The sequence below is a fragment of the Paramormyrops kingsleyae genome, chromosome 11 (genome assembly GCF_048594095.1).
Source record: "Paramormyrops kingsleyae isolate MSU_618 chromosome 11, PKINGS_0.4, whole genome shotgun sequence".
Taxonomy (NCBI): Eukaryota; Metazoa; Chordata; class Actinopteri; order Osteoglossiformes; family Mormyridae; genus Paramormyrops; species Paramormyrops kingsleyae.
Genome location: NC_132807.1, coordinates 9,428,042 through 9,454,200, shown reverse-complemented (window position 1 = coordinate 9,454,200; position 26,159 = coordinate 9,428,042). Strand labels below are relative to the sequence as shown.

Here is a 26,159-nt window from a genome sequence, read left to right as displayed (position 1 = left end):
CAGACCGTTTGTAAGATTCCTGCTTCTTGTTTACATCTCGCCATCATTCTTCTTTTCTTGACTTTAAGAGCCCATTTCCTCAGAGCCCTGTAGCCTGAAATTCCTGCTGCCCCTAACCTCACCAATGTGTCAGATAATCCCCCAACAATCTGCAGCCCAGGGTGGCCAGAGTGGCCTTTGAGCACAAATGCAAAGAATGTGACCACGGCCCAGACTGAAGGGCAGGCAGCTGGAGGCATGAGAGCGGCGGCGGGGGGGGGAACCTGCAGACCGCCAGCTACGATGACAAACCCAGCTGCATCGATACATCAAAATTACAAATCATTTTGGGTAGATTTGTCAACAGTTTCACTGTAACCTATGAAGAGCAGTGTAAAGGTGACACTAACACTCGTTAATGTTGTTTCCTGATGCACTGTGATTTTAAAGACTGGGTGATTTTGATTATCTGTTATATGTCAAAAGTTATTACGTGGGCAATTTAAGAAGGCATAGCAATAAACACCAATGTAGAATTCTGTTGTGCAACAGTATGAATGTAAAAGCCTCGGATTGTGACTCTGGACCTGAAGGGGATTAAGGTGCTAAGACTGGCTGCCTTTCTGAAAGGCGACGGCCGCAGTTCCTCGGGTCGGGACGTACCTGGTGGTTATCGCCTTGTAGAAAGGAGAAGAAATTCAGATCTACAGAAAAAGAGAAGCAGTTAGCTGGGAATGCCGTAGCGATTTGCTCAGCCTCAGTGGCGAGCCTTCCGGAATAGTCATTAGTGCTGGCAGCCCCGGCAGGGCGGGCCGGACCCCGTACCTGATAGGTCATTGGGCGTGTGGTAGTAGTGGCGGTAATCCTGGATGGGATGTAGCGGTGGGGGCGGCGGGATGTAGCTGGTGTCTACAGGGGGCATGCTGGGAGTCCGGGCCACCGGGGACGCCTGGGTGTGGAGATTGAGCACCCTGCAGCACAGAACAGTGTGAATGCGGACAGCCGGCACACGTCCAGGCAAAAGCTCACTTGTTAGCTGTGTTTAAATCCACGTGACGGCAGCATGGTGACACACCCCTTGTTGATAGGCGGCGAGGCGGGGGACAGGGAGGGGCAGGTCCTCTTAGGCGGGGGCTCCTCCTCCTCCTCCTCATCCGAGGAGCTGTCCAGCGTCAAGTCGATCACCTCCACCTTCTTCCCGCCGCCGCCGCCGCCTCCGTGAGACGAGCTGTTCCTGTGCTCGGGCACGGCGTTCCGACAGGCGCCTGCGGTGGGAATGCCCCGAGAGGTCCGCATGGGTGCGGCATCCACGCGGACGCTCACACAGGAAGCGCAGAGCTCCGACACACAAACTCTCCGCTTCTAAAGTTGTACCAGCTGCTACACAAACTTTAAACGACAGATGCTAACGGCATTTTTTTAAGCGTGGCACTTGAAAGATATTTTAATATATATTTTTTTTTTTTACTTCGGACCCGAGTCTACCTGCTCACCCACACTGCGAATGCACAACACGTACCTTCCAAGCCGTTATACGAGGCGGCCACCTCTTGCACTTCCTTCTTCGACCTCATGGGGGCCCAGCTCCCATCTTCTTTGAACTGGATCTCGTCACAGTCAACGCAGCTGTTCAGTATCTCCATGAACAACCTGGCCAAGCGGCGACACAGGATGAGCTGGCCTGCGGGCCTCCAGGCCTCCCCTGCCCACTCGCGGCCCCGGGCTCACCCGTCGATGATCAGCAGCTCGTAGGGGGCCTTCTTATCGCAGACGGGGCAGACCCAGGTGGGTTTCTTCTCGTTCATCTGGATGTAGAGCGTGGCGTCGAAGCACTGCAGGTGGGAGCAGGTGATGGCTCGGCACGGGATCATCAGCCGCATTTTCCCCAGCTGCGCAAACGGGAGACGGGACCGTCACGCCACGCCTGCATCCCGGGCGCGCAGACGGAGAGGTGGCCGCTGGCAGCAGCCGACATTAATCATGCTCAAAGCAGGATAAAGATCATTAACAAAGAAACATCGCAGTTATTATAAATCTGTTCAGTACACCGGGATTCATTTATTTTATATTAATAACCTTCCATTACTAGTCCCTATCGCAGCTATAACTATATCATAAAGCTTCCATGTACAGTTTAGTTTACTGCTTCACGATAACCCAAAAAAGAAACATTTTCATTATACATCAAACAATATCGATACGGAATACGCTGCCTACACCGGCATGACACAGAGGGGCGGCTGCAGGCGGCACCCTTCAAAGGCGAGGCCTCTGGCCCTCGCGTGAACAGAAAGTTCATAGGAAACAAGGGCAGCCCTGAAACAGAGGCCAGAGCATTTGGAATGCCAATGAAAAGGGTCGCCATGGCAACTATAGGGCCCGGAGCCCCAGAGGGGGGAGCGCAGAGCAAACAGCTCCACACTGTTGTTTATACAAGTGTGAAAACAGGAAGCGTAGCGTAAGCCGCCTCCTGGGCACACAGCACACGTGCTCACGGCACCGGTCCCACCTGCGGACCCATATGCGCACCCCCCCAGCCTCGGGAGGACATGGGGAGAGCCTTTCTCAGGAGTCCAACAGATGCTGCTGCCCCCCCCCCCCCAACATCCCCTCCTAATCCGGAATGCTCCCTCCACAGCAAACTGACCACATGACCCAGGTAGCCTGCAGAGCAGACGCCGCACCTGAAGGGGCAGTCTGCTCCCACATTCACCCCACCTGAAGGGGCAGTCTGCTCCCACATTCACCCCACCTGAAGGGGCAGTCGGCTCCCACATTCACCCCACCTGAAGGGGCAGTCGGCTCCCACATTCACCCCACCTGAAGGGGCAGTCTGCTCCCACATTCACCCCACCTGAAGGGGCAGTCTGCTCCCACATTCACCCCACCTGAAGGGGCAGTCTGCTCCCACATACACCCCACCTGAAGGGGCAGTCTGCTCCCACATTCACCCCACCTGAAGGGGCAGTCTGCTTCCACATTCACACATTTAAAGCCGTGTTAATTTCATTGGTGAAAATGTTGACGAAAACATACCCCAAATATACCAAGGGGTACAACTAAAACAAAAACGATTAAACTCAGCATTAATGCTGACGACGATATCAAATAAAAATTAAATCCATATTTTGTTGCCACTGCATCGTTTTCTGATAAAAATGTAGACTTTCCTGGCATATTGTGTTCTGGTATTTTTTGCTTGACCAAGAACTACTGGGTCGGGCTTATAAAGATAAACTTTGCTGATTGGTCAACCACAAGCACTGGAGCTAACTTGGGAGTTACACGGAAGTGCAGAGAACAGAAATTGAAACATTGGACTGAAAATGGGACATACAGAATTATTTTTGTATCTGTTACATTAAATGCGTTAATACATTTTTCTGCATGTCTCCATATTTCTGCTTCAGAAAATTTGGTCAATAACCAGTGAAACTCTGCAGCACTTATTAATGAGATAAGGATGCATCGTTTTTTTTTATCCTGTAGAAAAAGAAAGATGGATCTGCTGGTGAGGTTTAATAATGAATTATAAACAGGTTGCGCAGGCCGTATAAAGAAAATGTTCTGCCTTGTTTTTACCCAATATGGGATGATAACTAACTTATAACAAAATTACTTGTTCATCATCCTTTGTTTTGGGATGGCAATATAATTTTGTATGAAATTATATGTGAGCTTTAACCTATGAGCTATTTTTGTCTGCCATGCTTATTTAGCATGACGGTCAACAAGGTTCCTGAACCTCAGTGGAAAAGCGCCTCATATTAAATAATAAATTCGGCATTTGGAACCTCCACTGTTCAATACAATGTTTATTATGATTATTGTTATAATTATCGTCAACATAATAAATAATAATAATTACAACAATTAAAATCAAACAAATTTCTTTTAAGTTTAATTTAGATACAATTTTAGACAAAATTATCACAGTGATAATTTTTGTTATTTCTTTGACTAAAATGCGAGTAAAACGTGTATTTTAGTCCTTATGGCAGCTCATTGTCACTTTAGCGGCGTCACACCTGTGTGTCAGAGCATCAGGGGCTCGCGGAGCATTGGGCCGTAAGCGCCCCTTACCCGTGACTGTGACAGCAACACCGCCTATGCCAGATAGCCAACATGGAGCCTGACTGAGTGCCTTTCGCATCTCGGCAACGTGACCACTTAACGGCAGGATTTACCGCTGGCTCACACGTGATCACAGCATGCGTGTTTGGCGCCCCGTGGTGCTTTGGCGGGAACAGCACGCGGCTGAGAGACGCAAGCAGTGTAAGCAGGGGCCGGCGGACAGGGCTCACGCACCGGGCAGAGCAGGGACACGCGCAGACTGGTGGTGGCGATTTCACTGTCAGGATCCGCTGTCAGCTTCTCTTTGACTGTGGACAGGAAGCGGAGACAGAAGCAGTGCGCTCGTTAGTGGCCGCCATGTGTCGCATGTCGCTTACATCGCCAGGTGCATTAAACAGCCGGAGACGAAGCCAAACAAAGTCATCAGCAATCAACAAGTTCTGCATAAAATGCTGCGTGTTGAGAGCGCAGCCACCCGCGGCTGGTCACGGTCACGCGTGGCGACAGGGCAGCTGAGCGGCTGGGTCAGTAACGGAGGTGATCTGCTTCTTTTTAAGGCCAAGATTCACCATTAGATTATCATTTATTTACCAATCTAGCTGTTTTGTTGAGCGAGAACACATTCATTATCTTAAAATTCATATCAGTGGGACTTACAGGTATTTACAAAATTAGAGTAAAATATTTCATAATACTGCATAATACGTCTGCATCATTTTCTGCTTATGTCACCGTGCTGTGGTGACAGAACAGTGTGTGGAAGGGAAAGAAAATGAGCCACAGGAAAGTCCTCCGTCCCGCATGCTTCCACACGAGTCCTGCAGACCTTGCGCTCTTCACCATTTACTCATGTCTACATTGATCAGACTGAGCCCCAACTACACAAACGCGCCCGCAGTTCCGGTGGTGGGGCAGCTTTCATTGATGTTAGGGAGCCTGTCGTACAGCAGACCCACCCCCCCGTCCCTCTGCTTCTTCTGGAAAACAAGCATCAAGAGCCTCTCTGAATCTGCCTCCTCCTCCAGCATGCCCCTCCCCCTTCAGTCCACCCCACCCCTCCCCCTTCAGTCCACCCCTCCCCCACTTCTCCAGCGTGCCCCTCCCCCTCCATGTCAGCCCCTCCCCCACTCCTCCAGCATGCCCCTCCCCCTCCATGTCAGCCCCTCCCCCACTCCTCCAGCGTGCCCCTCCCCCTCCATGTCAGCCCCTCCCCCACTCCTCCAGCGTGCCCCTCCCCCTTCAGTCCACCCCTCCCCCATTCTTCTGAGATGCTCCTCCCTGCTCCTCCCCCATTTGCCCTTCCCCCTCCATGTCCACCCCTCCCCCGCTCCTCCAGCATACCCCCTCCCCCTCTGCCCTACCCCCTGCTCCTCCAGCACACCCGCTCTCCTCCCCGTCCGCCTCCCTCCCCCACTTACTGAGAGCTCTGGAGTGGTCTGGGTTCCGGATTCCTTTGGCACGCAGCCTCTGCAGCAGCACTGTGGAGGACTGTTGTTTCACCAGGTACACGGCCATGGAGTAGCTCTGAGGACACACACACAGACACACAGCTCTTTTCGTGCAGCTGCACCTGCGCAGCCATGGACCAAAGGCAATTTCATTGCTCTCCAGGTGAACAATAGCCCCCTTTGTGGCATCCGGCGTGTGGGAATGCCGAATTCTGACTTAGGCATCTCCCAAGTCTGAGCGCTCCTGGCAGCTTTAAGTGCACAGGAGAAAAATGGCATAAGAATGTCTATCTGGCTTTGGACGTGCAGAAACCGCAACAGCTGATTTCGCAACAGTGGCATGCACAGGCCCTGGTTCAGGCATGTGACGGCACTGAAATACACACCCATGAAGTCACCGCAACATGACACAATGCGGTGTGGACTGGCGAAGCATCTGACAGCATGGGGCGGAAATACGCTCCAGAGGCTCTCTCGGGGCAGAGAAACACCCGGAAATACGCTCCATAGACACTCTCGGGGCAGAGAAACACCCGGAAATATGCTCCATAGGCTCTCTCGGGGCAGAGAAACACCCGGAAATATGCTCCAGAGGCTCTCTTGGGGCAGAGAAACACCCGGAAATACGCTCCATAGGCTCTCTCGGGGCAGAGAAACACCCGGAAATACAGTTCGGAGCCTCTCTGAAGGCTGATTCTGTTTCCTCTGACTGATTTTAATCACCGTCATTGTAACTGAGTAGCGAACGCCTGGCAGGAAACGCAGCCCTGGAGAGGTGAGTCCGTACCCTTCCGATCTCAGAGGTCCACGATACCACGATGGTGTTGGGCACAGTCGTCGACAACCTGACCAGTGAGGTAATGTTGATGGGCCGGCTCGGTCGCTTTGGCTCTACACCGTTTTTGGTTGGAGGAAGATATCCCTGGCAGAGAGAGGAGGGAGCAGTGAGACATGCCGCAGAAAAGGAGCTGGATAGCTGAGGACATGACTGTGTTTAGACATTCTGTCATCACATGATCGGCATGAATATGACAATAGTCTGATATCAGTCGGAGGACGCCTGTAACAGCAGGTTGGGGTGTATAACAGGCAGGTTGGGTGTATAACAGGCAGGTTGGGTGTATAACAGGCAGGTTGGGTGTATAACAGGCAGGTTGGGGTGTATAACAGCAGGTTGGGGTGTATAACAGGCAGGTTGCAGGCTGTGTCCAGCCGGAACACTCACCGGGAGACTACAGGGCTTTCCATTCACTTTCACACACAGGTTGGGAGGAAAATGATCTTCCTGAGGACAGCTTGTCTCCGATAAACAAAACCTGTAGGGGGCAGGCCAGGCCAGGATGGGCAACATAAACAATATTTTAGATTGTATATTATACAGAACTCCCCAAAACGTGGGTGTGCAGCATTACTGTAAACACAGGTCAAAAATCAGTCCATTCCAGTGCCTTGCTAAATGACAAAATGTGCCTTTATTTACTGAACTGCTTAACAGACACTTTCATTCTGATGTGACTCATAGCTTGTGCTTTTTGCAGTAAGTAATGACTAACAGCAGCAGGTCCAAAAAGATAAAAAAAAAAAACAGTGGTGTGAAATTAAGATGCTCTCTGAACGAGCCGAGAGTTATAAGTTATTGAGAGTTACTGTCAAAACACCTCATCAGAAGAACAACAGGAAGCGCCAGGAGATGTTTGTAACCAAAGAGGAGCTTGTCTTTCAGGAACGCCATGAGCTGATTGTGCAGACGGCGAGGCAGAGAAGGCTCTGCAGACGTACCTCAGCTGGACCTGAACGGTGAAGTCGCACTTGGTCCCGGAGATGTCCCTGAACGAGGGGTGACACACGGGCAGGTAAGAAGCAGAGCTGGCCAATATCACATTGAAATGACAGCGCAAGCGCAAAAATCACTGGGGCTTCAGATGATGGGCAAGAACTTTTGGCCGGACGGCAGCTTTTCGGATATTATGCAGACGTTTATTTACGCCTACAGATTAGTAAGCAGATTAGTAGCATGCCTAAAATATAAACGAGGCATTTTATGTTGGTAATCAGTATAAATCTGCCATGTCCTTATGTTAAAGTACTGCCATACCACCGACATCTTTTTACCTTGTTCATCCACAATATCTCCTTGGCTGTTGAGCTGTCCCTGTCTTCACCGCCACTTACCAAACCAAGGAACCTACCAGAACAGTATTATGTCGTGTGCTCCGCTAACAGAATTTAATAAAGATAAAGATACGCAAGTTTATACAGATTACTTACTTTTGGGGGTCACAAAACAGATCTCATTAATAATTTAGCCGTACTACTAATCTGCTTAAATTGTGGGAGTAAATAAACGTCGGTAGAGCACCGAAAAGCTGGCGTCCGGCCAAATGTTTCGCCGTCATCTGAAGCCTGGGTGATTATTGCGCATGCGCGATATAATACCGATATGATAACACCCAGCCCACCTAGTTAGAAGCAGATGGGGGAACCACACGGGGAGGAACCGTGACAACGTCCACACTATAGTGATATTTACTAGCAGAAAGTGAATATTCTTCCTTAGCGGGGGGACAGAAAGCCCAGTTGGGCGACTGGTAACACACGAAGACTTACATTGAGCTGCTGATCTGCTGCACTTGCTGAGGCGTCAGTGCAAACGCAAAGCACGTTTCTTGAAACCGCTGGCTGTTATCCGAGGCTGTTGGGGGGAGAAAGAAACTTCTCCAGTTAGACAGATATCAGGGGGGGGGGGCAGAAGGCCACAGCCTTCAAGCTTCAAGTCTCATTCTCAGACACTAATTCTGATATGAATAAACAAACACAGAGGAGTAAATGTGTGGCTATTTCACCCCCGGGGGGCGCTTGGCCGCTCAGCTTTGCGTGTGCATAGCGTAGCGTTCATGCCGGCGGGGGATTCAGACAGGTTAGCACTTGTTATCTCTGACGGGCTCTAATCCTGGCATCAGCCCCCAGCGGTGAGAGACTAAACGCTCCCTGTGACTCCTCTTCCCTGTCACTTCACGTCCAGCAAGGAACTTAACATGGAAGAGAGGCTTAGCTGCCGAAACACCCGGACCAATCCACAGTCCCACCGAAGATGGCAGCAATGCCCATATTAGTGTGTGTAGGCCGCATTAAACTCCAGTGGGTGAAGTGGAGGCAAGTTACAGACTGAGCTATTTCCTGTGCCCTCATTAAGGTGCTATTTGTCCTGTCATGTCTGTGTTTATGTACGGGAAAGCAGGATGTTTCTCTTTGAGAAAATGGTCGCCGTTTTAAACTTCTTCCTGGTCCACAGTGTAGTCGGCCAAGGGGAGAGTGCAGAGCAGAGACACTGGTTCTCGTGCAATAGGGACACTCCACACACCTGTGGTGTTTTTTTAAACGTGCAAGCTCCCGGCCTGATTCAGGGCTGTGTGTCCCTTAGAGAAAGGCAGCGGCAGCTGAAAGCAAGGCTGGCCACAGCTGCACTGGCTGAAGCCCCCCCCCCCCCTCCCCGTCGCCGAAGCCGCAGCTGCCACACATGTGGAAGATTAACTCCCCCAGACAGCGTGAGACCCCCTCCCCAGCCCACACCTGACTAGCATGTGGATTTAGGAGCATGAGCAGTGGCGTTCCTCAGGGCAGGGTCCCATTAGTCAGCCCACAGGATTCCAGGATCAGGAACCCAGTCCACAGTTACAGGGGGGATGCTGTCCGCACGCAAAAAGCAGCAAACCGCCCTCGCATGCCGACTCACATCACTGAGGGCGTGGGACGCACCTGGCAAAATGTACGTACGTACGTACGTACGTACGTACGTACGTACACACATACACACACATATGCACGCGCACAAACACACTTTTATCTATGTGGACTTCCTACTCACTGTCATTTTCTTCCCCCAAATCAAAATCTTCATTCTTAACATCTTCCCCGACAAAGGCAGCGAACACACGTATGCAGATAAAGGTTAACCTCAGGACCAGTAACCAGGACAGATAAAGGACCAGTTTATTTCCAACGTGCCTGTCGTGCACACAGTGTTCGGAGATATCGCCATCATCATCCTCCATTCAGTGATTACCGTGGAAGAATATCACTGAAAACGTGGGACAGAGGCACAGGGGTGCTCCAATTACAGCCCACACCAAAGCCATTAAACATACATCACCCACCCACTCGCACTATTACCCCTCCCCGAGGTTCGTTATGCAGGGTTCAGTGGAGAGAGCAGCACACTGCACACTGTAGATTAGCCCAGCACTCATCTTCGCTGTGCAGGAGCCTGCCCTGCCTCCCTGGCACCACGGCTAAATATAGCTACAAAGCCCAACAGACCTGAGTTGTTTCCACAACTGGATGCACAGAGGATTTAAAGGTGAGCACTGCCGGGCGGTGATTGGCGTGCTACATCCCGAGCCTCGGCCAACACGAAGCCCCCGCCAAGTCATCTCCTGCTTCCCTTCTGACCACACCCTCCTCGGATTATTGGCAGAGCAGGCCAGGGGGGCGGGGCGTGGGCAGAGAGAATTAAATAAAGCAGAAAGAATGCAGCATGCGATATCGCCAGAACTCCGCATGCAAACACATTGCAGCTGGAGCTCGTTAGTGACGCACGCGGCCGTCTCCAGGAGGCATGAGGGCCAATCAAGGGATGCCTGTAACACCCCCCAGAGGTGTACATAAAACACAAAAGCATGAAATGCTGTGAAGGTTGGTTTGCCAAAGTGTGCGCGCAAGATGCTCCCTCCACACGTGCAATATGAAACGTCTGTCCAGATCTCAATTATCCAGAAAGCTAATCAATATTTCAGATGTAATGGACTGAGAGGAAAGTGGCCCATTCAAGTCATGAGCCTGGATGGCCACAAAAATAAATCAGTGCCTTAAAGGGAGGGAAAAAGAACAAGAGCAAGGGGTCGCTTTGCAGGGTAACTGTCTGGACCTGTTGTTTGGGGGGGGGGGGGATGAGTAACACACAGAGAACAACAGAAACAATCTTGCCATGTGGGAATCAGCTCCATGCCCAGACCTTACAGTCAGAGCCACGACAAGCCTTTCACCGATACGCAAAATGTTCACATCGTTAAACTCTCCCCCCCAGAAACTTTTGCTGGGTTACCCAGGTCCAAAAAGCATGCAGCGGACCTGCAGAACAGATAGTCACCGAAGAAGCACAGAACCTGGCCCAAGGACTCCGTCATTACCTCAGTCAATTATTGACAGCGTACAAGCAGGACAATGTACACAGCCAGAGTCCAGTGCGGAAAATACACACTGAAGGAATGAGACCAAAGTTATTCATTACTGCCTGCTGGATCAGTAAAAGCCTGAGACCGAGGAACAAATCATTCTGACCCCTGAATTTCTTATGCTGAACTAGTGCTGGGTGATATATCGAGTTTTTAAGATATATCGATATATTTTCATATGAGATATAGGGTAAGATAATACAGTTTATATCGATATAGTTTGTGCTGCTGTAAGATTATACACATAGAGCCACCAGTGCGCTTATTTCTCCTCTTCTTGTGTGTCTCTCGCACAAGTGAACCCTGCCCCGCCCCTCCCCTTCTGAACCCTGCCCTGCCCCTCCCATTCACTCACAGGTGCTACATGCAGGGACAGAATCGAGACAGACAGACAGACAAGAGGCAGGTTGGTGAAGAGGAGCTGCTTGGTAAAATAATATATGACGGTAGTTTATTTTTTAGCCATTTTCATGCACATGTACAGCTGTTTGTTAATAAAAGTACCTGTGTGACATTGGGGACATTTGGCTCTGACTTGGAACTGTCTATTTGTTATTGCTTTATGGGGAAAAAAAATAATCGAGATCTATATCGCATTGCCGTTCAGCTGGCTGTTATCCGAGGCTGTTGGGGGGAGAAAGAAACTTCTCCAGTTAGACAGATATCAGGGGGGGGGGCCAGAAGGCCACAGCCTTCAAGCTTCAAGTCTCATTCTCAGACACTAATTCTGATATGAATAAACAAACACAGAGGAGTAAATGTGTGGCTATTTCAGTGCGCTTATTTCTCCTCTTCTTGTGTGTCTCTCGCACAAGTGAACCCTGCCCCGCCCCTCCCCTTCTGAACCCTGCCCTGCCCCTCCCATTCACTCACAGGTGCTACATGCAGCGCACTGGTCCATATCACCCAGCCCGACGCTGAACGTGTGAAGCTGCCATTTGCCTACAATATGAATTATACAATATGAAATCAGAAGCCAACCTTGCTGGTATTAAAAGTATTAATAAAATCACCAGTTACAAGAGAGACAAGGCATGGAACCCTGCTTCTAATGGGCCTGTTCTCCAGAAATCCATCCAATGGGGGCAGTGGAATGCTTGCATGAGAAGCTTACATCAGGAAATCATCTCTTCATCATTTTATTGGCACCCAAGACAAAGCATTTGTTTCAGTGGTCACCCGTTACAACCTGTCATCAAAATTTAGTTTTATTGCATTAGCATTTCTACGGAACGTTCTGCATGCAAGACCTCTGTAAAGCAGACTGGTTTACTGCAGCGTGAGGCTGGTGCGAACAGCCAAACATGTAGTGAATACTGGAAGATTCAAACAGCATTAAATGGTGACATTCAAAGCCTGCTGTCAGCTCATCCAGTCCTGTAATGTCTGACAGGATTAATCAAAAAAGACTCCATTTTTAATTAAGAGGTTCCGTTTCTTGGGGGACGTGAAGCCTGTAAGTGCGTACAGTGGTTAAGTAATAGACTAGAAAGGTTTATTTTTCAAAAAAATAAACTCTTTACTTTTTCAAGTTTTGGGTTTAAACTGCACATTTAAAGGACTTCAGTGAAATACGGCCAAAGCAACATGCAGGAAAAAATTCAATTAATAAACGGTCATAAAAGCAACGGAAGAAACTTCAAGAATGGCCGCACGGGGAAGCGTTTTTAGGTAAGGCGCTAAAGCAGAGCAAACGCTTCAGCTGGACTTGACGCCACCACGTTTTAAACCGGGGAGAACAAGTCTGACGCGAGTCTCACCATGGCAGTTTATGACAAAAATCATAAAGCCGGTTCAGCAGAGCACAGGGGAGGGAATGTAAACTCAGTGAGGGCTGAGGTATGAGCTGGGCTGCGCCGGAGGAAATGCAGCCAGAGCCCGTGAAGTCAGCGGATCCGGGTGATAATCCAGGAAATGCATCGTTTGCACGAGCAAATGAAGGTCGCTTATCGCTCCCTTGGGAGGCGTTTCTCCGCTCGGCGCGAGACCGGCCAGTTGTCATGGATATAAGAACGTGAGATGAAGCGTGACGTCGATGTCCCAGTGGCGTGCCAAACGCACGCTGAGATTTAGAGTGCGCACCCCTCGGGCCCAGACAGCCGCACAAAGGTGCACCAACGTCGACGGGCAGCGAAAAAAGGTGCCGGGGTTTATGTGCCACTGCAAGAGGCACTACTCTGCCTGAATATGGAGGCCCCTCCCGATGTTACGGGGACACCACAGGCCCTGATACCGCCAAGTGTGTCTGTTATTATTGGGATACAGGAGGCCTCACCGGTCAGTCATGTGATCAGTCATGTGATCATTCATTACCCTCCTGCATGGCACTGCCCATATTTAGGGTCTAACCCTAAACCCTTTGATTTGTTTTTAATCCAGGTCAAACCAGGGTAACAGACTAATGTGGCACAGGGCCTCTGCGTGCGTTTGCACACGTGTGTGACGCGCTTCATTTGCGAAACTAGGGACCTTAGAGCCCAGAACTGCACGCCTGCGATAACATCAGCGCACACACAAGTGATATATAGCGGCTTTTGGAAAGCAGGCCAAAGCGGGGGGGTGGGGGGGGGCAGGAGGTGGGGCCGCAGGCGGCTCGCCTTTCTGTATGGGGGAGCCGTCTTTATAAATGTCTGTGCCTGGCAAGCGGGGAGCCGCGGGCCGATTCCTCAGAGAGCCGCTGGGGGAACGGGTGACGCGCGTGCCATCGCCGCCACAGCCGTCTCACCTGACCGGAGGCACGCCTGCGATGGCCACTCAGCCGCTGCTTTAACTTGCAAACGCATGCAAAGGCGCACGTGGCCGGTGCCCATGGCCTCGCTCCGCAGCCGGCTGCGCGACGCGAACAGAGAGCGCCTGAAGCAAGCTAACGCTGCATTACCAGCATCATAAGAACATCGCATCTACGGGCCAGGAGAGGCGGCACAAGGCACCACCAGCAGAGGTACGCAGGTCTCAGTCACTGCCAGGCCATGCGGGGGGCAGGCCAGGGCCGAAGGTAAGATGAGCTTCAATAAAATTAATGAATTATATTTCCCACTGATACTTAAGAGCAGCTGCCAATATAGTTTTAAGGCCGGGGGAAAAAAACAAACACGGAGGGTAAATGCTGACAGTGTATCACATGCTTAGGGTCTAAGCACTGCAAAGACCCCCCCCCCCCCTCAGATTCAGGGGAAATGTACAAACCCCCTTGAGGGCCACGAGTTCCAGAAACCCTGCGCCAGCCTATGGGCCATGAAACAGTTAATAATAAAAGTCACTTTCTGTATCGTTTGGGAACATTTACACCTTAACACGACTGATAATGGTATTCAGCATTCTCTGTATCCCTATTGTACGTACTGCACTCCAAATGTGTGGATAGTCTGGCTGAACACGGTGCACCAGTCATGTGCTTTGCTCGCAACTGGACAAAAAAAAAGTGTTGCTGATATTAATTAACTTAGAGGAATCTTTCTACTCCGTGTGCTTTAGACCTGCAGCTGCATCTGGTCTGAGATTCTGAAACGGGGCCAGGGGGCTTCATTAAAGGAGCAGCGTACATCTTTCTGCTGGGGGTAAAGGGCCAAAGGAATGACATGGTCACAGGTGGAATGTGAAACTAAGTTACACCAATGCTAGGAAATGCTGCCTTGAGTGGACGGCGCCCCAAGTCGGCACTGTCCCAGTGTCAAAGCTGCTATGAATGTTCACGAGGTTCCCATGTTACAGCTGCTGAAAGGAAGTCACAGGAAAACCGCCCGACCGGCATATTTCGGGCGAACAAAGAAGAAACTACTGAGAAAATAACACGTCACGCAGGCGTTTCGGGGGCTCCCCATCAGCAGGCACGGTGCTACACCTCTGGCTTCCTGTGTCTCGCATGAAAGCCTTCCACTCCTCACCACCACGTCAGACAGACAGGAATTGAGATGAAGAGGAGCAGAGATGCACAAGAAAATGAGAGACAGACGAGTGAAAGGACTGATGGTAGACAAGTGCACAGAAACAGAAAATAGAGAGACAAAGGAAAAAAAAAGACTGGCAAGAGAGAGGAAAACAGGCTGTGTGACAGAAGGCAAGAGAACAAAGAGGGCTGAGAGAGAGAGAGAGAGAGAGAGAGACAGGAGGACTCAGAGAGAGAGTGGGGAGACAGGCAGGCTTAGAGAGAGAGGGAGAGAGGGGAGGGAGAGAGAGAAAGGGGGGAGGAAGGGGGGAAAAGAGGGAGGGGGAGGGGAGACAGGCAGGCTTAGAGAAAGGGTTCAAGGGAGGGAGAAGTAAAGAGGGGGGAGGGGTGGGAGAAAGACAGGCATATGTAAGGGTGAGAGAGAGAGGTGGGGGAGGGAGAGGAGAAAGACAGGCAGGCTTAAAAACGTTCACAGAGAGGGAGAGAGGACTGAAAATGGAGGAGTGACAGAGAGAGCGGGGAAAAAAGGCCGAGGCTGAGAGGGAGGGAGGCCCAGATCAAGATAGGAAAAGTAGGAGAGGAAGACAGACAGGCTTAGAGAGAGAGAGAGTGTAGGAAGACAAGCAGGCATAGAGAGAGAGTTAAGGGGAGAGAGGGATTGGGGGGGGGAAACTGCCAGGCTAAGAGACGGGGAGACTTGGAGAGAGAGACAGAGAGAAAGAAGAGGAAGACAAATAGGCTTAGAGAGCTTCAGAGAGATAGAGAAAGGCAGGCAGGCAGACTCAAAGAAAGAGAGAGAGAGAGAAGAATGATGGGCAGGCAGCGTGTGAGGTGGGCTGAGGGAGAGAGACAGCAAAGCAAAGAGAAAAATGAGAAAGCCGAGAGAGACACCACAGACCCTGCAGAGAGATGGGCAGGCACAGGGAGAGAGAGACACCGACAGGCCGAGCACAGCAGAGAGACGGGCAGGCACAGGGAGAGAGAGACACCGACAGGCCGAGCACAGCAGAGAGACGGGCAGGCACAGGGAGAGAGAGACACCGACAGGCCGAGCACAGCAGAGAGACGGGCAGGCACAGGGAGAGAGAGACACCGACAGGCCGAGCACAGCAGAGAGACGGGCAGGCACAGGGAGAGAGAGACACCGACAGGCCGAGCACAGCAGAGAGACGGGCAGGCACAGGGAGAGAGAGACACCGACAGGCCGAGCACAGCAGAGAGACGGGCAGGCACAGAGAGAGAGAGAGACACCGACAGGCCGAGCACAGCAGAGAGATGGGCAGGCACAGGGAGAGAGAGACACCGACAGGCCGAGCACAGCAGAGAGACGGGCAGGCACAGGGAGAGAGAGACACCGACAGGCCGAGCACAGCAGAGAGACGGGCAGGCACAGGGAGAGAGAGACACCGACAGGCCGAGCACAGCAGAGAGACGGGCAGGCACAGGGAGAGAGAGACACCGACAGGCCGAGCACAGCAGAGAGACGGGCAGGCACAGGGAGAGAGAGACACTGACAGGCCGAGCACAGCAGAGAGACGGGCAGGCACAGGGAGAGAGAGATACCGACAGGCCGAGCACAGCAGAGAGACGGCCTAAGAGAAGCACACTCACCCAGACTGGTGGGCTTGATGAGCTCATCCAGCATGTCGTAGAAGGGCAGCCTCTGCAGCTTGACATCGGGGTGCACTGGGTTGAGGGCCGAGGGCAGGTGAGGCAGGCCAAGTTCATGCTTGGGCCCCAGCAGGGAGACGGGCAGCAGGGGCGATGGGGCGCCATGGCTGTCGAAAGCCAGCTGGGTGATGCCTGCGGCCAGGGAGCTGCTGCTGGTGTGGACGCTGGGCAGGGCCAGCTCGGCGGGGGATACCATCTTGGTGGGGAAGCGCCTGCGGTACAGCTCTTTGATTTTCATCTGCACGGCAGGGCTGCAGCCGGCCTTCAGTAAGTGCAGCGCCTTGGTCAAGAGTTCGTGCTTACGACCGTGTTTGTTGCGTCCCGCGTATCCCAGTAGTACTTGGAGCTCCGAAACACGAAGGCTCATTACCATTTGCTGCCATCGTATAGGAGACAGAGAGAAAGAGCCACAGACAGAGAGAGAGAGGGAGAGAGAGAAAGAGAGAGAGGTAAATCTGAGGTCCTTATTAAACTCCACATTTCACGACAAAACTCAAGCACACATTTGCATACCAAGCTGTCAAGCCAAGCTGTCATATCTAGTATTCATCAGGACTGCAGGTAATTGGATAAAGTCCAAAGAGGGAAATAAAAGCGGCTGTTTTATGGATACGTTTTGGGTTTCCCATGCTGATGCTGATCCCAGGACATCACACCTCCACCCAGTACTGCTGACCACGACAGGCGCTCAGGAAGACGGCTGTACCCAAGCGAGCCCAGGCCGAGACACACCTACGCCGCAGGGAAGGGGCCTTGTGGAGGCCGTGAGATCTCGTCTCTTTTGGAGGCTGACCACAAGGTGGGTGTGTGCCTGCATGCTCACTCACACACACGCCCATGAGCGAAACCTCCTCCACAGGAAGGGACCCGACCATCTAAAGGAGAATCGCAACCAAAAAAACCACACCCGCTGTTTTGTTTTACAAAAGAATTATGTCCTCTTAGGTCATCAAGTAACATTTGATTTTGTTTGCCCACAGGAAAATCACAGAGAATTTACATACTGTGAAAAATCTCTGTATTCATCAAATTTCAGCATAATTTGTATTTTTTCCACTGGAATTTTAAAAACCAATTGATTTGGAAGGTAAAGGAAAGCACAAGATAAAATTAGCAACGCGGAAACTTAAAAGCAACAGGAAGCAAAGCCTCAGTAAGAGACACAAAGTATATGCACATTAAAAATGAACTGCTCAGCTTGATAGAAGCACACTGTTGTTGGAGTTCCCAAGCCCTGGGAACATGCTGGCAGACATGATGGTGAAATGCTTATTTGGAATTATAAGACCAGTCAATTAGTCTCTTTTTGACAGTCATTTATTTGGTCTTGATTCCCAGTACAGTAAATACTGAGTAACAAACTATGAAATAATGGAACTTTTAGTGGAGTAAGTGGACAGCAAGCTAAACACAATGACCAGAATTACCAGCTAGGTGAACATGTACTTTTTTCATTTTTACTGCTTTTGCTAAACCACACAAAGGTACAATGATAAACTAGGCAGTCAGTGACATCTAGGCCTGTTCTCCAATGTAAAATTACGTGCTGCAACACAGCATCAAAAAATGCATCTTATTACTCGCTGAAGAGGCCATATTTACAGCCTCATAAACGCATTTCACACATATCGTGTCATTTTACCTCGTTATCGTTTCATTGTCAACAGTAAGATTCCCAAAGAGATTTTACTTTCCAAGAAGATTTCCAAGGTACTAAATGTCACAGCAGACAAGGCAGAGCATTTTACCACAAGGAAAAACCAAACAAGGTTCATCTACATGTGACCGTAAACATGAAATTTTGCCATTTAGCTGGATATCCCCCTAAACGCAGATTTTCGCTGCTGCGGATGTGAAACCTGAACGTGTGTCGAAGGTACTTCTCTCCCCCGCAGGGGGCAGGTCCGGCCTGTAGCCCCCCCCCCCGCGCCATGCCACCCGCCACGCTTAATTAGATCAGCCAAACAGGCCGGGAACGCAAACAAGCACAACTCTGCCGACACACTTCCAGATTCAGTTTAACTTTGAGGATTACAAGTTGAGGGAGGGGTAATCCATTAGCGGTTAAATCCGTGGAAAAAGACTGCATCTCCTTCAGAACCATTTGTCTTGACAAAGACCCTGTTTGCTGGGGGGGTTCTTTAGGAATAAACATCGGATTTCCTGGACAAGGCTCAGCGATGACAACATTAGCCTGTCCAGCGGTTATTGCCCTCATGCAGTGGGGGACAGCGACAGGAACAGGCCGTGTGGCGATGGGAAGGCATGCAGCCGCCCCAATAACTGCAGGCCCCACACCATATTCATGTTTTGGGGGTGGGGCGGGGGCGTGAGAGAGAGAGCATGGAGGGGACTCTTAGGCCACTGCGTTCATATGCAATGCCCCAACTGCCTGGGGGGGTGGGGGGGGGGGCAGAAGGAAAACAAAAGAGGAGACAGGCAAGGCTCTGTGGGTGGGGGACATGCTGGCAGCTAATGGCTCCCCCGCACCTCCCACACCTCCCACTCGCCGCTAAGAATGCTGGGCCATGAACCAAGCGAGCCCACATCAGGGATTTCTCATTAAAAACGCTGCCGCCCACGGCCCCGGCTTCTAACTCCGGCGATCGGTCTGAGAAACCTATAAATATCACCTAGCTGTCAGAGGCTGCCGTTCGAAAAGCTGACTCACTGCCCAGCTTGAGACCTACAATTAATTCAAAAACATTTGGCCCCTTATGTCCCGATCGGAGCAGAGCTGGGCAGACGGACAGTGGAGAGCAGAGCCAAGCACTCGAGGCGAGCCCGACAGCACAGCGTGCGGATTCGCCCCCAAACCACATACTCGCAGCGGTGTACGGTTTCCAGCGCGCTCAAAACAAATTCAACACCCACTCCCATCGATGCTTCCAGTGAAGCGTTTCAAGTTCAGATGGAAAATAAAGTCCTAAACAAAATGTAATCAGCACAGGGTGATCTCAAGCCCGGGACGCATAAACCGGATCCCAAAAAGAATCATTCACACATGTTGTCTTTTACCTACAAAAAAAAAAAAAAAAATTGAAAGGAAATCTTGAAAGTAAAGGCTGTCCTGCAGGGCGAGATCTTGGCCTTTGAAGCTCCACTGGAAATTTTTAAGGGAGTTCTGAAGTTGTGTATCTTACAGACAATTTCATCACAAACTACTTTCAAGAAACACAAAGTAAATATCTGTATACTCCAGAAACACGCACAGTGGGGGGGGGGGGCTATCAGGTTTAATGCACAGTGTAAGCACATACCTCCCAAGAGCTTTTTGACTCTGCATTTGGCACAGTTATCTAGTTAAATAAGCAGCCAGTGGCATTTCACGTTTCCATTTCACTGTGTTACAAAGTCAAAATTTAGCGGCGAGTTACAGCTCAGGACACGTGCCACATAACCGAGCCACACCAAGCCGTGTCAGAATCAGCATCAGGAATTAACCCTGGGGGGGTGACAACAGAAACGCAGAGAGCCTCCCCTTAGCTGCTGTTGGATAGTCTGTTTTTCTCCGGAGACTGTGTCAGCTGTAAGTTATGCTAACTTCATTAGCTTAACCGGCATTCACAGGTGCAGAGTCCATTGTGGCGCTGGAGGGTTCCGCCTTCTTAGAAACACCACCATACGTTCATCATCATCATCATCATCACGGTATTGACATTCCACATGCATTGCGCTTTGTCTACTACATTCCAGGTCAGTCCAAAGCCCCGTTTTCGTAGCCTTCGATTCCATTATCGGAGCTCAGCCACTGCACGTGCCCCAAAGCAGGGCGTGCACTGCCGACTGTTCTCACACACACCCTTCTCAGCGGGCGACTTTCTTTACTCATAACGCGTCACATGATGTGCTATGGGTAAAGAAGCAAGCGAGAGATCACCGAGAGGGACATCTGCAGCAGGGATCGGGGCTGGGACAGGACCTGAACCCCGATTCTCCTAGCAACATTTGAGCGTAATCATGCCTGAACATCACGTGCTGCTCTTGAACAGCCTGGAGTCTGAAACATGGCTTCTCCAAACTCCAACTCTGCCCAAGAACAACACTCCTCTCTGCATTTTCATTTACTTCTAAATCTACTCCATTCTATGACTAAACTACAGCTATGTGAAGCATCAGAGGGTCTCAGACCTCAGCAGGCCTCAGCCCCACCTACCTCACAGGCCTCAGAGCCACAGCGAGGTAATACAAACTATCAGGGAAAGTCATCTTTTATCACCGATAAATCTGCCAATTTACACCGCGCTCACCACAGTGTATAAGCCCCTTTCACACACCCCCTGTTAGAAACCAGTTTTAAAAAGGCATGAATCATGCCATGACATCTGTATGCTGTATGTGCACATACACAATTATACACAAAAGCCTCCTTACTACCTTGCTAATGTTTCTGGTTCAGCAACAATAACTGCTACTGTAAAGCACTAGAGCTCTTCTCCAGTCAATACCTGTACCAGCAGATTCTGGTATACTGCTGGGTTTCTGTTTCGGCCCCAATTTGACAGCCGCGAGTCGCTCCGGGCAGGGGCCTGGACAGACAGCAAGGGGTCGGGGGAGTCCGTAACCCGGAGACAAGGAGCATCCAGTGGCACTGAGGGATCCCGTGATGCGAGGGAAGGCAAAGGCCTGAAGGAGCTGGCTAAAGCCAAGAGATACCTGAAATTTAACTAACAAAAGAATTTTCTTCCTTCACTGGCCATAAGCATTCAATCCATATCTGCAGAGAAAATCTGTCCTTTAGGAGTTTATTCCTCACATTTTAAGAGGGCATGTAAGAGTACACACTGTGCCTAAGCTCTGAATGTTTATATTACCATTTCTGCACCGAGTGAAGAGAACGAATACCTTAATTTCCCCGATTCACTAAAGCCGCGCTCACACACTGCTGAACTGGTTCCTTTTTACAAGATGCTGGTCTACAATGTCACATGTCTGGTTGTGCTCTGGTGTTAAATGAGCATTAGGAGGAAGATGGGGGAGGGGAGCCGGATGGCCAGCAGAGCAGAGGCGTGCGGGCCAGGCCCGAGGCAGAGTGCGGCGGGGGGCTCAACAGGCGGCTTCCACATCTGTTACACAGAAAGAAAGATGATCTGGAGAAGGCCCCGGACCGCACAAAGGAGTAGACGGTACGGGTGTCAGCACTGGTCACGGCACAGGCGGCGAACTCAGTGAGTCACCCTCGGCCTCCATTTCAAGATCACAGAAAGAAGAAAAAAAAGGATTCTGAAAACATAAAAACGCAGGCTTGTTTCGGTGGTAACCACGACGATCATCCGGGGAAGCTGGGCACTTCTCTGCCGTGAGCCGAGCCGTAATCCGCCATGCTCCTAAAACAAATCAAACTCACAGCGATGGCTCCAGTGCAAACAGAGAGCGATGGACGTGCACCATCTCCGGGGGGGGGGGGGGGGGGGCAGCTCCGGTTACCCAGCCTGGCCGCGGGGGCCCTCCACACCCTCCCACTTCCCAGAATCCCCCTCCCTCACCCCGGCCATCCCGCAGCCCAGCACAGCGTGGGATTAGCCTCACGTCTGAGCCGGCACAGGGATTGGTGTGCATACAGGCTGGCTTCCAGCATCGTGTTTGAATCCCAAAGCCAAGCAAAATACTACATTTGCTGCATTATATAAATTATTATACAAGCGCATTATATGACCCCCACCAAAGCCATCTCACTGGGCTAAGAGGTGCTGCGGCGTGTTCAGGTTTGCCTAGAGCAGTGTGCCGCTCTGTGGGTTAGCGCTCTGCACCAGTGCCCAGGTCACTGGTTCCAAATCCCGTTGGACCCTTAACCCTGAAAACTGCCATAGGGGTTCAGAAAAAAATGGGTGACCCTGCCCTCTAACCCCATCAGAAATGACTCATCAGTATGGTGTATAAATGGCATTTAAAAAAAGAAACACTGTAGCCGGTTATAAGAACAACCTCTGAAATACCCACAGAGAGAAGTGAAGCCATACTGAGTGGTGCTATGCTATGCTAAGCTAACAGGCCGCTGCATGGGCGTCTCAGGCTCACGCTCGCGGCCCTGCCGCCCTCTGAGGTACCTGACACGACAAAGCGCCTGGGCCAGTCCGCCGTGCCGATCTGGAGCCCGCCGCAGTGTCCCGCTACAGGTGGCCGCGAGGCAGCGTGCACTCGCACACACAGACTGCGCACGAGCACACCCACTCCAGCGCTGCGCTCCGGCGGCCATCAGCGGCGAGAGTCGCCGATGAGACGAGACGAGATGAGACAGGCAAACAAAATGGAGCTTTGAAGCAGACGCCGGCTGCCTCCGTGGAGGGGCCTCGCTCGGCATGGCGTTTAATCCGTCAGAGGAACCGCGGCGAGACCAGACTGCTACAGCTGCTAATCATCCCAGTTACATTAGCATGGGCGAGGGCCCTTGACACATCCCGCCCTGCTAAAGCTCACACGGGGCAGGGACAGAGGCACTGCAGGCAGACCAACAGGGCTTGTTTGCCAATACGATCATGTGGTATAGTAACACTGCAGAGACACCAATGTCCTCCTGAAAACATTACCCATCTGATGAAGGGAATAAAACGTGTCCTTTTTTCCCTGGAGGTTCCTTTCAGTCGCGTTTCCCTCCTTAGTTACATGCTCAGCCGTTTACCCGCTACTCCCCACCAATGTGGCCTGCGATCCAAATAAAATGGCAAAGTCACTCCAAAGGCAAAGGAACAGGCAGTTTAAGACAAAGCGCTCTGTAATTTTCATTCAAAAGAGAGGCCTTGAATGTAGCTTTCAGTGCTCCCTGCACTGTTTACATGCTTTGCCCCCTCGTTCTTCTCCCAGACATGTTTGGACCCATTTCTTAAAGGGGCCGCGGCAGCGCTCTGAATGGGTTCCCGCGGGAATGCGGCCCAGGTTTTCCATTCGGAGTCCTGCACCTGAGCATCGGCCGATTTCGCAGGTGGCGCAAGCCCACAGCATGAATCGGGCCCCAGGGGGTTATGGTCAGGGTGCGTAACCGCGTCCACGTCCAGACAACTGACATTAACTGGGCAGCACCTGAACCCCGGAGATGATGCTCAGCGGCAGGATGGCGGCGTGGGAAAGCGGGGGCATTTCACCTGATCATTACATAAGCCCAGGCTCCCAGCTGGAGACTGCAGCTCTTTATTCTTTCTGCCAACCTACCTGCACGCCCCCCCCCCCCAAACTAAGAGACTCGCCGCTCACTGGCTCAGTATGAACAGTCAAATCCTTCCTTTTCACTTTGCCCATCTATAAAACTGAGGGCATGGGGAGGGATAACATCTTCGCTGTTTGGGAAATGTTTTTGTTTGGGGGGGGTGGAGGGGTGGCATGCGTTTGCCAGCTGCACCTCCTTTACAGTGTGACAGCGGGAGGTCAGAGCACACTGCTGGATTTCACAGTCACTGGTGACTCAAGGTGCTGCCCCAGCCTGCCCATGCCGCAGGTTCACTATAAATGGCGGCCAGAGCTCAGGACATGAGCGCAAAGCCAGGAAGCTGCTCACCGGTCGTCCGGAAAAACATCCCCTTAGCTGCCCCACCCGAAGACGAGCCTGAACACAGACACTGAACACAGGTAATGCGTGCCAGGCTACTCTCCCACCTTGACACCGCTGTCTGTGTCAGTCTGTGCCCGTCGTGGCTAACGCCCGGCCTCATCTGGGTGTGTGTACATGACAAAATGTGGTGGATGACCTCAGGACAGCTGGATGTTTCAGGGCACGAAGGGTCACAGAGACGACACCTGCAATCCAAGGGGAGGACGAGGACAACGGCGCACTAATGACCCGTCAACAGGTACAACACTGCAGGCAAGCGGAGGGGCAAAAATACCTGAGGGAGGGGCCAATTCCCAGGGCCCTTCACACCCCTCCTTCTACAAAGAAATGAATGCCTGGTCTCTGTCAGGCACACCCCCACCCCCAACCTCAGACAGGCACAAAGCTGTCCCCCCCATCCTTAGGGGGTCACTTCAAAGTCTCACCCTTACAAAAACACGACAGGAGACCAGCCTCAGCTGCGGGAGCAGACAGACCAGCAGCCTACCTGCACACCCGGCCCACGGCAGAAGGCCGACACGCAGCTCCGCAACACTAGGGGACCTGCAGCTCCAGCATTCCGTCGTTTTTTTTTTTAGTCGAACGGAAATCAGTCAGTGCCACCGTGTTGCGCACAGTTCGTCACCCTGCCGCTTTCTCACGCAGTCAGCATGGCAACCATACATCGGCACATCCCATATTACCAACCTCTTCCCCATTCACACACACAACGCATTTAATCACCAGAAGGCATGTATTTTAGGGTAGATATTTTTGGCTGCCTGGAGCTCTCACATCAGATGGATTAGCATTAACAACAACAAAGGGATTAAAGCTGGCTGTACCGACGGGGGAAACATGCAGCCATAATCTCGATCCCAGAATGTCCACTAAGACTTTCTATCCTTCTCATCTGGAGTGCTCATCTAACAAAGGACTAATAAAATATTAATTTCTGTACCACTCAAAAAATGCAACCACTAACAATTCCAGCAATTAATGTGCACGTTGTGGTTTTTATTGCGTGTCAGTAAGCACGCAATCCCCTACTGCAGAACGCTGAACAGTCAAAAGCTTTGGCTATATTGATTATGTCAAACTGCGGCTGGGTTTTATTTTGACGTGCTGAACTCCCATTTCGTTAATGTGGTGCAGCTGTGAGAAGCCGCATCCTGCCACCTCGGCTCTGCCAGGCCGGGTTCCTGCTGCTCTGGCTTTTGTGCGGTCGGGCCTCTCCCAGCAGCCCACATGGCTCACCTGAACGTGGCAGCCAGGTCTACGGGAGCACGGGAGGGCAATGATGATGGGGACAGACCAAGCGGAGCCCTCGACAGAGTCATCCTTAGTGTGGCGGCAGATAAACCTTTCAGACGAAGCTCACCTCTGCTCCAGCATATGCGTGAGAATTAGCCTCTGAAGACCAGGTAAAATTCCAGAATTAGCACAAATTTGCACAAATTACTTTAAACTGGCCCATTAGTAAATATTCAAGACTCCAAGTGACATATGGCACTTTTCTATTGGTATACAGGAACCGACCAATACCGGAGCCATACTACAAACAGAGACTAGTTACAGTGCAGTTCCAGCTCGCTTCGGTTTTCCACTGCAGAAGGGTTGGCTCGGCACAAACTTGTTTACCGTTCACACAGTGAGCATCATGATTTACTGTGTGCTAATTTCCTAATTTTCTAGCACATCTGTGAGACTCGCTGTGTTATATTAAGATCAAATGTTAGTGGAATTAGCATTTGCTTGGGTAAATTTACCTTGCGAATCCATTCTGTTCAGCTCTTCAGTAGTGCCTTTTTTTTAGTAGGAGTTTGGAAATTTTTTGAGTTCCTACTTATCAGGAATGTACCGGTACATCACGATGTATGATAGTAGTAATAATGAATAATATATAGAATATACCCTTTTTCCCTTCGGGGAATCCATGCACAGAACACTGGTGGTGACACAACCCTGCTAGTAATTAGGGCCATGTCAGTGCAGTTACGGCTCGGGTACAGCTTGGTTCTTGGCGGCAGTGAAGAAGCGCCAACAGACACTGGCTAAGAGCAGCTTTGTCTGGGGTGCAGCTAAACATCGCTGTTCTAGAACATTCTGCAGGTTTATATCATACACATTCCAGGTCCCCAACATGTGACCTCAGTCTCACAAAATACCAAACAAATTCAATGTCGCCAAGATGAACATCTAAAAATAACTGCTGAATTTTCACATTTAAAAAAAAAAAAAAAAAAAAAAAAAAAAAACAGGATCAAGCAGCTATGTAATCTCAAATATTATAAAACATTGGAGAGAGAAAAAAACCCTTTTCAGCAACTGTCCTGGGTTTAATAAGA

General features: G+C 50.9%; 1 protein-coding gene across 3 annotated transcripts in view; it reads right to left on the bottom strand.

The window, feature by feature from the left end:
* pias1b (protein inhibitor of activated STAT, 1b) overlaps positions 1-26,159 on the bottom strand; it is a 40,520-nt gene that overhangs the window by 4,059 nt on the left and 10,302 nt on the right. For all 3 annotated transcript variants that reach the window (XR_002838677.2, XM_023815173.2, XM_023815175.2), the window contains exons 2-13: positions 16,230-16,665; positions 8,109-8,193; positions 7,281-7,328; positions 6,727-6,817; positions 6,289-6,423; positions 5,472-5,577; positions 4,288-4,361; positions 1,708-1,868; positions 1,499-1,629; positions 1,055-1,244; positions 805-950; positions 643-683 (exon numbers count right to left, since the gene is read on the bottom strand). Coding sequence is in view for 2 of the 3 variants with exons in the window: in XM_023815173.2 (XP_023670941.1) it covers positions 643-683; positions 805-950; positions 1,055-1,244; positions 1,499-1,629; positions 1,708-1,868; positions 4,288-4,361; positions 5,472-5,577; positions 6,289-6,423; positions 6,727-6,817; positions 7,281-7,328; positions 8,109-8,193; positions 16,230-16,665 (1,644 nt within the window). In the remaining variant the exon portion in view is untranslated. The remainder of the gene's footprint in view (positions 1-642; positions 684-804; positions 951-1,054; positions 1,245-1,498; positions 1,630-1,707; positions 1,869-4,287; positions 4,362-5,471; positions 5,578-6,288; positions 6,424-6,726; positions 6,818-7,280; positions 7,329-8,108; positions 8,194-16,229; positions 16,666-26,159) is intronic.